Source organism: Falco punctatus (genome assembly GCF_963210335.1).
Source record: "Falco punctatus genome assembly, chromosome: 11".
In the NCBI taxonomy this organism is placed as follows: Eukaryota; Metazoa; Chordata; class Aves; order Falconiformes; family Falconidae; genus Falco; species Falco punctatus.
In genome coordinates this window covers 35,546,969-35,558,728 of record NC_137591.1, presented here as the reverse complement: position 1 = coordinate 35,558,728, position 11,760 = coordinate 35,546,969, and the positions used below count along the sequence as shown (strand labels likewise).

General features: G+C 38.4%; 1 protein-coding gene across 4 annotated transcripts in view; it reads left to right on the top strand.

Moving 5' to 3' along the window:
* Positions 1–7,385: 7,385 nt before the first annotated feature.
* Positions 7,386–11,760, top strand: part of KIF14 (kinesin family member 14) — a 33,880-nt gene continuing 29,505 nt past the window's right edge. For 2 of the 4 annotated variants that reach the window (XR_013931158.1, XM_080406786.1), the window contains exons 1-2: positions 7,454–8,341; positions 10,260–11,456. Coding sequence is in view for 1 of the 4 variants with exons in the window: in XM_080406786.1 (XP_080262912.1) it covers positions 10,348–11,456 (1,109 nt within the window). In the remaining 3 variants the exon portion in view is untranslated. The other 2 variants (XR_013931156.1, XR_013931157.1) reach the window with 2 other exon arrangements.

The following is an 11,760-nucleotide window of genomic DNA, read 5'->3' as shown; positions in this document are numbered from 1 at the left end:
CTCAATGAATAATACTCAATTTCTCTACATGATCTTTCTCATTCTTCATCTTCAGGGTGCTATATCATGTCTATATCAGCTAAGACTTATTTTGTTGTTTCAAGTAATTTCCATTTTAATGTAAAAGAGATGAGATGTTAAGAGCATAAGGGTAATCTGGTTATGAGATACTTGACAGTTTCAGGCTTCTACACATGCGTAGGTACCTTTTCTTGTGGTGGTAAGCTCAGTTAAACACTGTTGCCCACTTGAAAACAACTCAAAAAGCCCTTCTTGAAACAAGTATTTAACTATGAAGTTCCTTTGATGATGCAGTGGGAAAGGAAAAACCTACTGTTGGTCAATTGTAAATATTCCAGCTGGAGGCTAAAAAGAAACACATACCATCCAGAAAACTGTTATGTGAGTTTGTGACTGTAGTATCAATACACGAGAGTTTTGTTTTATTAGATGAAGAGGTGATCAGTATTATGGAAATAATGTGTCTTGGAGCCAGACCAGTCTTCCCCCCACCCTGTTTTACCTTATGTTCTTTTTACTTTGTTAGTATGTGTTAACTGGAGTTAAGAATCTACATTAATCTGAGAGGAATTGCTACCTTGTGACTTAGTGTTTTCTGGGTTGGGGAGGTATCGCTGAGGTGATAAATTATTTTAATGTCCTTATATAAGGAACAAAAAAAAAATAAAAAGACTGTAGCACTTTAATGATTCATTTCTACCTGGCTGACTAGTAGTGGGTCACAGGGCCTATTAATGTTGTTTTAAAATTTCAGGCACATATATTTTGCTGTATAAAGTTCCTATCACAGCTTACCATCTCTGGCTAGTGCTTAATGTATTTACTTAGTGGTATGCAAGAGAATAGAGGAAAATAGTCTATAGTAATATGAAGACTTCTAAAAACTTTTTTTATGATCTCTAGATTAAAGTAGCATCATGTGTTTTGAGTTCGTCTGGAATGCATTCTGAATTTGTGTTACAGATTAAGTACAGTATCTAAAATAGAAAAAAACAATATTTACAAATGTCTTTCTGGCTTTCTGGGCCTTTTGTTGTCAGGAAGCTATTTTACAGTATACTTATGTATGCATTATTTTTTTGTTTTCAAAAGTTGAGCAGTTGAGGGATAGGCTTCCTTGGCCTGCATTGTTAAGGATATAATCCCTTTCTGCCTTCTGTGTTCAAATGGAAAGGGTATTAGCAGTCTAACTGTGTCCACAGTAGCTACACTCTATAATTTATATTTTAGTATTGGGAGAATTAATCTTGAAAGCTTTTTATCTAAACATAAAGCAATTACACGGTCAACAGATTTCTCCCCCTCTTTCTAGACAGAAACTCCATCTGCCCTTATTTTGGCACCAACAAGGGAGTTAGCAATTCAGATAGAGAGACAAGCTAAAGAACTGATGGCTGGTTTACCTAACATGAGAACAGTTCTCCTGGTAGGAGGTTTACCGCTGCCACCACAGCTTCACCGTCTCAAGCAAAGTGTTAAGGTAAGGACTATAGTGTAGAAAGATCCTGTGGAGAGTTACATTTTCATGACATTCATAGAAATGAAAAATGCTGCTGTTGACATGTATGAACATACAAAGATGTGGTTTTCCTAAGTCAAAACTACAAAAATATTTGTTAGCTCTTGAAACTTTGACAGTAATACATTATTTTTTTTTAACATTTTGACTTCTGATTAAACATATAATATCTTTTTTTAGTTGTTAAAATGTTTCATGCGTGATACTGCTGCTTTCAAAGACTGAAATATTTTATTAGACAAGAAGTTGTAATTTACAGCAAAAGTAGTTCATTTTTAATGAAAAAAAATACTACGAAAAGCAGATTACATTGTTTGTGTTTAGATACTTCCATTAGAGTTCTAAAAGGTCTAAAAGGTCCGTTTCTTTTTGAGGCTTCATAATCTTATGAAGTTAAATATAAAAGTTTTAGGACTTACTTGAATGGAAGTAATTTAACTAGTTAGTGCCGTTCTCACCTATGTGCTGTAACTATAGTTTCTCTAGAGTACTTATCTGTCCTTTTATGGAATTTCTAACTCCTGGGTGGTTTGGTTTTTTTTTTTGTTTGTTTTTTTTTTTGTTTGTTTGTTTAATTTTTGTTGGGTATTTTTTAGGTTATAATAGCAACACCTGGACGACTTCTTGAGATTTTGAAGCAAAGTTCTGTTCGGCTGCATGGCATAAAAATTGTAGTGGTGGATGAAGTAAGTTTTTATTTATCAGGGCTGTATTGCCTGTACAGAGGTTCTTGAAGAGCCAGTGTGAGTGGCTAGTCTAACTGATTAAACATACAGTGTTCATTATAAATGTGAAATATATTTAAAAGAAAAACGCACTTTTTTAACACAATTTGAAATATATTTGAACAATGCATGTTCTGATGGCTATAAAAGACTTAGATACCTGACTGGGTAATTCTGCTAGACGAGTCTGAACCATTTGTTATTAATTTTCTCACTTAGCTTTTCTTCTGACCAAAATTACTTCTGCATTTGGACTATCACATGCCAGTCATACACATTGTGGTTCTTCTGTCAATTCAAGTTCAGGATTCTCCTGTTTATGGAAAAATCTGGTACAAACTAATATTTTTCACTTAGGTGGATACCATGTTAAAAATGGGTTTCCAGCAGCAAGTGTTGGATATTTTGGAAGACATCTCTCACGATCATCAAACTATACTGGTGTCAGCCACAATTCCAGTGGGCATTGAACACTTAGCAAATCAGCTTCTGCACAATTTTGTAAGAATAACAATTGGGGAAAAGAATCTGCCATGTTCCAATATTCGCCAAATTATCTTGTGGGTAGAAGAACCATCTAAAAAGAAAAAGCTGTTTGAGATACTAAATGTAAGTGTAATATTTTTCTCATAAGAACAACTTTATTCATGTCTTTCCACATCTCTGTCAGGTTCTCATCTTTCATTCTAATCTGTATGTAGTGAAGAAGTGGAGTGAGTTTAAGCATATTACTGCACTGACTAGTTCAGTAGTTCTGCAATGAAAGAGCTTTAATGGCAATTTCAGGGATTACTCCACCCCTGTCGCTCACACCTCTTTCTGTGCTACAGCAAACTAGATTCCTGTGCTGAGATCCAAAAAGTACAATTTTGATAATTTTTTTGTGATTTGCAGCATGGCATCCCAAAGGTTTGCATTGGTTATTTGTGAGTGGTAGAAAAACAGGAGTTTCTTATGCTGTCATAGCTGCTTTATGGTCTGGGAATGGTTTGTTATTTTAAAAGTTATTAAAAAAAACAGTGAGAAGACTAATTTAGTTCGTTCTTTTTTCTTTTTTCTTTTTTCTTTTTTTTTTTTAAATTAATATGAATAACAATATATACCTTGTATGAGTACTTTGGGGAGGAACTCGGGAGTCTTGCCTGACTTGATTGATTACCCAAGAAGTAAATAAGAATCTTTAACAGCACCTCAGAACATTAAAAAAGAATATATAATTATTACATAACATTTAAAGAACCAGAAAAGAAAGCTTCTGACTTCTAAAAAAATGCATGTATTGCATTTTTACAAACATGGGTTCTGAGTCTACAAACCATTAGATGTTCATGATGTACAGATTTGTATAGTTTCATGGCTGGTATCTTGTTCCTTCTTATGTGGAGTTGTAAAAACTTTTATTTATCTGAAAGTCTTGTTAATGTTAGAGGTAATGAGCTGAAGTTGAATCCAAGTTGCTGCTGATGAGAGCAAACTGTTGTGATACCTTCTCACATAAACTGTTTAATTTTACAGGATAAGAAACTGTTCAAGCCTCCAGTATTGGTGTTTGTGGACTGTAAGTTAGGAGCAGATCTGTTGAGTGATGCTGTTCATAAGATCACGGGATTGCAGTGTACAGCTATGCATTCTGAAAAGTCTCAAGTGGAAAGAACGGACATACTACAGGTTTGTGTCCCCTAAAGTTATGGAGGTTTTCATAGATTTTAAATGGCCAGGTTTGAATCAGTTAAGTCATAATTTACTGCTTTTCTGCAGTAAAACCTGGAGTATTGCTGGGAGAGAGGAGAGACAGATGGGACCAAGCAAAACTGTAGATAATAATGCCATTTTAAATGCAGATTAAATACTGGAGATTATTTCCTAGGTTATTTGCTTTGAAATGGGAATTTAAACATACATTTAACTTTAATTGATGATTTTTTAATTAAAACTCTGGGTTCGATCTCTCTTTAATTAGCTCTGTGAATTATATTCCTATTCAAATCAAGAATACAGGGGGGCCGTTGTGTCTTTTGCAATAGAAGAATCCCACTGGGTGTGTTTTTACATTATATAACTAACCCTAGCTTATGCTTGAAGAGGTTCAAAATATAAATAAAGAAAACAATTATTTTTGTTTTGCTTTGTTTCTCCCTTGCCAGGGATTACTTCAAGAGAAGTATGAAGTTATAGTAAGTACTGGAGTCCTTGGACGAGGGCTTGACCTTGTCAATGTCAAATTGGTAGTAAATTTTGATATGCCTTCAAGTATGGATGAATATGTACATCAGGTAAATAAATAAATTGCTGAAGTATTATTTGAAAAGCATACTGAAATGTAACATCCACTTGTGGAAATTTTGATTTACATGAAACATGAAGATTATTTTTCTCTTCAGAATATTGTTTTTATAGGAAAGGAAAGAACGGTGGAATATTTCTTCCTTAACTGAATATAACTTCCATAACACTGTTCTCATATCTCCTATGTAAGTTATTAAATCCTGGAACAGTGTTCTGGTATCAGTTACGTTTGCATTATTCTTCCTGTTTTGTACTCATTTGTATCATTTTGTGTCAACAGAAAGCAAAATTTACCATGTTTTTATTATTTGTGTGAAGAAAGGCCAAATACCCCTCTTCCTACTGCAGCTCATATGCAGTGTGGGATATGCATGTAATACTATCAGGAAAGCAGCTGTGAACTCTGATTTTCATTCCCTCTTCCTACTTCAGTATCTGCTCTTGATTTTTTTTTTTGTTGAGGATCTCCTGCTTTAAGACGGTGTGTGGGTTTTGGGTTTGTGCATGTATGTTTATGTACACACACCCTAACCTTAGTTTGGCCAGCAGATCACGAGAACTAATTAGTATGCTTTTTGGCACTTACAAAGCCACAGTACTCTACTACTGTGCTCGGTTTTGAGGCCATCAACTACAAGAAAAGCCAACGAAGTGGAGAGAGTCCGAAGTCAGGGGGCTGACGAAGAGAGGCAGAGGGAACTGGGCTTTGACCTGAAGCAGAGATTTAATTGCTGTTTTCTGTTTGGTAATGGGCAGTTACATTGGAGACTCTTCTTGGAGATGCATAGTGAAAGGACAAGAAGCCACAGTCACAACTTGTTGCAAGGGAAATTCTGGTCTCATAACAGGGAAGAATGTTTTTCACATGAGAGTAGTCAGGCAGTGGAGCAGGCTGCTTAGGGAGGTGGTGGGACTGTTGTGTTTAGATGACACTCAGAACTCCATATGACAAGTCCCTAAGCAAACTGATGTAATTTTGAAGGTAGATCTGTTCTGAATAGGCGGGGAGGACCTCTGGAAGTCATCCGTTCTGATGAACTCCTAAAGCATTCTGTGTTACCAACATCAGTACACCTCTGGTTTTTAATTGTCTTTCTGCTAAATTTCAAGCAAGTAGTAAGTAAATAAAAATGGGTCTTCCCTAGCATCAAAACTATACCAGTAGTAACATACTATCTCTTCCTAAGTAGTCTTTGTAGATTGTTTTGTTTCTAATTTGTTCATGCACTTTGGATAATACTGAAAAGTAATGTTGAGTTACTAGAACACTGAAAGTAAAAGGCATTTTTATGGTCATGCTTGTATATCGGTGCTTGATGGCATTGCTATAGTAAACATTTTTGTAAAACATTTTGTTTGGACCAGGTTTACCCATAGGCTTTAAAGCCTATGCCTTTGCCCATAGGCTGTATCTTATATCTCAGTATCAATATTGGAGTTCCAGTATGTTCCATGAGCAAGTTGTAATTTTAGATGCTAAAGCTTCAGATCTGCGTATCCTGAATTCGGGATGCTTATTAAAACTTTGTGCTTAGAAGATGAGATCAAGATATTTGGCCTTATCACTTAGGTCAGTTGCTGTTTTATAACTAAAAATAAAGAACATTTGAAGGACTTCCATTCAATATTGATAACTTAAAATGAGTTTTTGCTTTTTCAGGTTGGCAGAGCGGGGAGGTTGGGTCACAGTGGAACTGCAATTACTTTTATCAATAACAACAGCAAGAAGCTCTTTTGGGATGTTGTGAAGAGAGTAAAACCAACAGGCACCATTCTTCCTCCCCAGCTGCTTAATTCCCCGTATCTTCATGACCAAAAGAGAAGGGAACAACAGAGACTTAAACAATTACAGAATAGCCTTGTAACAGGAGATAATATTATGGACATTATTAGAAAACATGACAAAAATAATTCTCAGAGGTAATGAAGATATATTTATAGTTACATAATTGTAATAAAAATGGGATTAAAATAAACATGGAATTATGATTCTTGTATATTGCCTTTTTTAAATAACTTTATATAGTCAGTTTTTCAAGGAGTCTCATTTTTCATCTTTATTTTGAAATACAGACTATTGTGTGTTTGAATTACTCCATGTAACCCTTTTTCAAAACCAGCAGTCTTTGGTCTTGCTTGCAACATACGCTGATAAGATACTTTTTCTTTTGTTTTAATATTTCTGAATAATCGTTTCAGAGTTCTTGTGAAACGGTCTGCTGGCAATTTTCATGTCATTATATTGAGATAAGATCTTTGCAAAGGATGCCCCCCCACCCCCCGAAAAAAATATTGTTGACATACTAGTTTTGAAAACGAGCCTCAATCTCTTCCTGTTAGTGTACATAAAAGCTTCCACTGAGAACGTTTCTCTGAATCCTCAGTATGCTGTCTGAGGGTTTCTCATGAACGTATACGCATGTTTTGTTTGTAAACAGTAGTGAAAGTTTAGTTTCTCCTTTATTGCCTGTGAACCTGTTAGAAGTCCTGCTCAAGCATTTGGCAATACAGAAAGACTTGGTTGTTAGTATAACTTCATTCTAGAGAAAGAAGATAAACCATGCAAGTTAAATTAGAAGTTTATGGGTTTACTTAATGAAATGTTAAAGTATAACTGATTGTATTTACTACACATTTAAGCATAACTTGCCATGCTTTTGACACCAGATACTCATTTTTTTCAGGAAATGAGACCAAAACCATATTATGTTTTTAACCATAACCATTGTGTTACTTGCCATCCAAAGTCTGAAATAGGTCATAATCAAAACTTTCCTTTTTTTTCCCCTCCCTGCCTGCTTTTCTTTTAGACTGAGGCTTGAGAAACTAGTTTCAGCAGACCTTTCATGCTGCTGTGAGGCATCATCCCTTTGTGGCGGATTGAGTTGTTCCAGGTAGTTAATGTTAGCCCTGTGCATTGTATGTCTACTCTACCCAAAGGACAGCAGTATGGTAGGCTTACTTTGTAGCAAAATAATTTTAAAAAGTTTAGTAACTGATTTTTTTTTCTCCAACTAGAAACAAAAAGAGTAGGTCTTACCTGCTGTAGGACAGATGACTTATGTGTGGCACTGGTGAGGGGTTCTTTAACAGCAGCAGATGTAGATAGTTATTAATAACTATTATAAATTCTGATAATCTAAAATACAGTACTTACTATGATTTCTGCTGTTTTCTATGCACTGTTGCTACTACTTTTAAGATAATCTGATGCAGGGAAAAACCTCAGATTAACTTGTCCCAGCCCTGCCTTGCCAGTTCTCTCCCTCTGCGTGATTTTTTATAGATACTTTTCATATTGCTCAGTTGTACTGTATTTATAAATGCCAGATCTTACATAAAACGCGTATATCGTTCAATATGAGACCGGTTTATGTTTCTGGTGGGGGATGCACGAAGGGGTACTTGATACTCTTGCTAACCCTGCGCTCCTCAGCGGGGCAGGCGGTGAGCGCTGCAGTCAGGGGGTAGACCCGGGCCCTGCCTGGCATTCGGGGGGCGGCCGACGGCGCCGGGTCTCCTGCCCGTCGGCCTCCCTGGCGGGAAGGAAGCGCTTCGCGCGGGAAGGCCGGGGCGCCCGGCCGGCTGCGGGGAGCGGGGCTGCGGGCGGGGCTCGCCTCAGCGGCCGGGATGGCACCGCGCTTGCTCCCGCGGCGGCGGCCGTGGCGTTGGGGGCTGCCCCCTGTGACGTGCGCCCCGCAGGAGCCAATCGGCGCGGGCCCGGCGCATTCAAACGGCTTGGGCGGAGGGCGCGCTCGGTGGTCGGTGCGGAGTGAGGCCGGTGGGTGAGGTGGGGGACGGGGCTTTCCGCCGGGTCCTGGAGGCTGAGGGACGGGACGGGGCTCCCCGCCGGGTCCCGGCGGCTGAGGGAAGGGGCTCCCCGCCGGGTCCCGGCGGCTGAGGGAAGGGGCTCCCCGCCGGGTCCCGGCGGCTGGCACTCCCTGGCGGGAGCCGCGAAGCTAGGCTGTCAGCGCGGGGTGGCGGGCTCTGGGCGCGGTAGGCGCTGCCCCTGGAGTTCCCCTCGGGCTCGGCGAGGGAGCCGCTGCTCTCCCCTCGCCTTCTCCCTGAGGGCGCGGGGCCGCGGCGGGCTGAGGGTCTGCCTCGGTGGGGCCGTCGTGCAGCGCATCTGTGGCGGTTACGAGTGTCACGGGGGCCTGACTGAGGAGGGTGGGTTTGGAAGGGCAGTAAAGCTTAACATTTCTCCCACGCTTCCATCCAGCTTTGAGCACCTGGGTTTCATCTCTAGCTAATATTTGTAATCAATCAAAAATGAGGAACGAACGTACTTTTAACAAATCTTGAACCTTATTCCTTACTTTAGAACGAAGGAACTTTTAATGGGGATATTAAATTTTCTATAGAAAATCTGTGAATATTCTCAAGGCGCTGCTAGCAACAGGGAGGGGTGCAGAGTTTGTTGTGCTAGTTATTTTTAAGCTGAATGGAAAAAGCAGACTTTTCAGAAAACACTAAAGCAATTCATGGCTTACAACCATGTTTCTTTATTTACTCATGCTAGAGGGAACCACAAAATGTGTATTTTACCACTTGTGTAACATAAGTAGCTTCCTGTATCAGACTGGATTGAGCAATAAACACACTGGCTTGAAATTCTTCTAACTTTCCTCGCTCACAGCTTTTGAGCTATCAAAACTTTGTGCAGTAATGACACGTAGAAGTGGATGTAACTGCGAAAGTTCTGAGAGTACTCCAAAAGCTGTAACTTAAAAGCATAGCATTGAAAAAAACTTCTATTGGAGCAATGGTTAAATCATTGCTTCTATATCACTCACTGTCATCTTGCTTTCCTTTTCCCCCCTGACCTTCTGCTTCTTTTGTAATGATCTGTACGATTTTTGAAGGATCTAAGGCAAGTGACTTCTTGGTGACTTTCAATAGCAAATTGGTTGCAGCTGGCAAGTCTGTAGTGCATAGTGATGTTAGACCTCTAACAACCCAATAACTATGATGCATATACAATAGTGAAAGCTTACTTTTTCTGTACAGATTGTATATATAAAGTTTTCTAGATATTTACATGTAAAAAGGATGTGAAGCACACTTTACAGTTTTTCTTATGTCCCCTAGGCTAGGTATCTTTTTGTTTTGCTATGCGTGTATGTACTAAAGTGAATGAAAGTAATGTCCAAACATATTGTAGTAGTCATCTTTATTAACTGCCCTATTCTGATAGTGGGTTTTATATATCAAAATCCTGAAAAAAATCTGCTTTCCCTGTTCACAGATTTCCTATTCAACATTAATAATGTTGTTCTATTGGAGTCTGTTAGCTATGAAACACTAAGAGCATAAATAGTTGTGTGTGAATGGAGGCATGATCCTGAATTCCCTTTCTTTTGGCACTATGGTAGATCATTTGGAAATGTCCACATTGATCTTTGTTGCTAAATAGTTAGATAGTTCTTTGTACCGGCTGGTGCTTCTTCATGACATTTGGTTTACCTTCTGAAATTTGGAACTCAGTAAGTGGAATCAAATAGCCCATTATTGGTGGAAGCAGTCATTCAAATATTAAGGATTTTTTTTTATTATTTTTTTTTAAGTACTTGAGATGAAACAGGCTACTAATTGTTACTAATGTTTAGGAACATGTATTTAATGCAGTATATGTGAAGAGCTCCTTATGCACCAAAACATAACTCATGGTGGACATGAGCATCATAAATAATTTTTGCTTTCTCTCCCAGATTCTTTAAGAAGAAGCAACTAGAAAGAATCTTTTAGGAAAAGTGTTGTACTTATTAAAAAACTAACGTTAACTTGCTGGAAAACAAAATGCCTATTTACACAGTTCCTGCAAGAGGCCCAGCAGAGGTGCGGTGTACTGCCACTTTGCAGAAGACTTCTCCACAGAATACCTTTACTAGCAGTAAAGTGTCTGGGCAGCAGCTGAAATCACAGGTGTCAGGAGAAGAAAAAGGTAGTCTACTTTCATGTTCTCAGAGTAAGACTGAGGAACTAAATAGGACCTATGTAATTTCAGCCTGTAAAAAAGTGTGTGACACATCAACTACACTTAAACCTGAAGGCAGATTAACACTCCAGAGGAGAACAGGAGCAAGCAAAAAATCCATGTCCGACAGCAAACAATTGCATACTAACACAACACAGGGTGTGGAAAATACACAAATGGAGAAAGGACTTAATCTGCAGAGGCGTGTGAGGACTGGCTCTATAGAGAAGAGTAAAATTAATCAGTGTGCTGTGCCTGGAATAGAAAATAATGACTGTGCTACACGAAGAAATTACAAGATTGCACTTCCACCAAATATTAACAATAATGATACCCATGATGTTAAACCAAGCTTTAAGATAGCTGAGGGTCAGTCAAGTATGAAGTTGCAGTGTTGCAGGAACAACAAGGATTCCTCTGGCTTTGGTGATGGTCTACATGAAAATGATAGCTGCACCCATTCAAAATACAGGACAAGCGCTGCTGACACACAATTTCAAAATGAAGTTTCTAAATCAGAACAATTTGTTACCTCAAAATATATTAATGGGCTATCAGGAGAACAACTGAAAGAAAAAAGCAATATGAGTAAGCTAGCTGTTAAGCAAAGGTTACAACACTCGAATGCAAAACATAGTTTGGAAAGACCAAGAACACCAACAAAGGGTTCAACAGAAAGGTTTAAGCTTACACCAAAGAAGAGCACTTCTCAGGATCAAGCACCTCTGTCTGCTTCAAAGAAACTAACACCCCCTCTTCAGATTTTAGCCAAAAAGAAAGCTGGTGTCTCCAGTGTTCCTTCTGTGAGTAGCTCAAAACCAAACGAGAACACAGAAACTCCAGCTGAGAGCAGTAGCACCGAGAAAGATGTTTTCAAAGTGGAAAACAGCAAAGTGATTGTAGCTGTGCGTGTACGGCCTTTCAGTAACAGGTTTGTATCCTGGACTTATTTCTGATGTTAATAGTAGCTTTTATAGTGCATGTTGATTTCTGCTTTGTATTTTCTGAATTGTTTAATCACTAACCCAATAAAGATAAAATACACACTTTGAAATCAGCTGATATTTCATGGAATGTGAAGATAAAGCTTGTATTAAGAGGCTGGATTCTCTTCATAGGCATTTGGGGATATTTTTAACGTTCATTAGCTGAAATACTTTGAGCTTGAATACTTAGTATGTTCATTCAAACAGGTTTGTTGTTTTTTTTTTAACAATGATTATCAGACTTTTTAT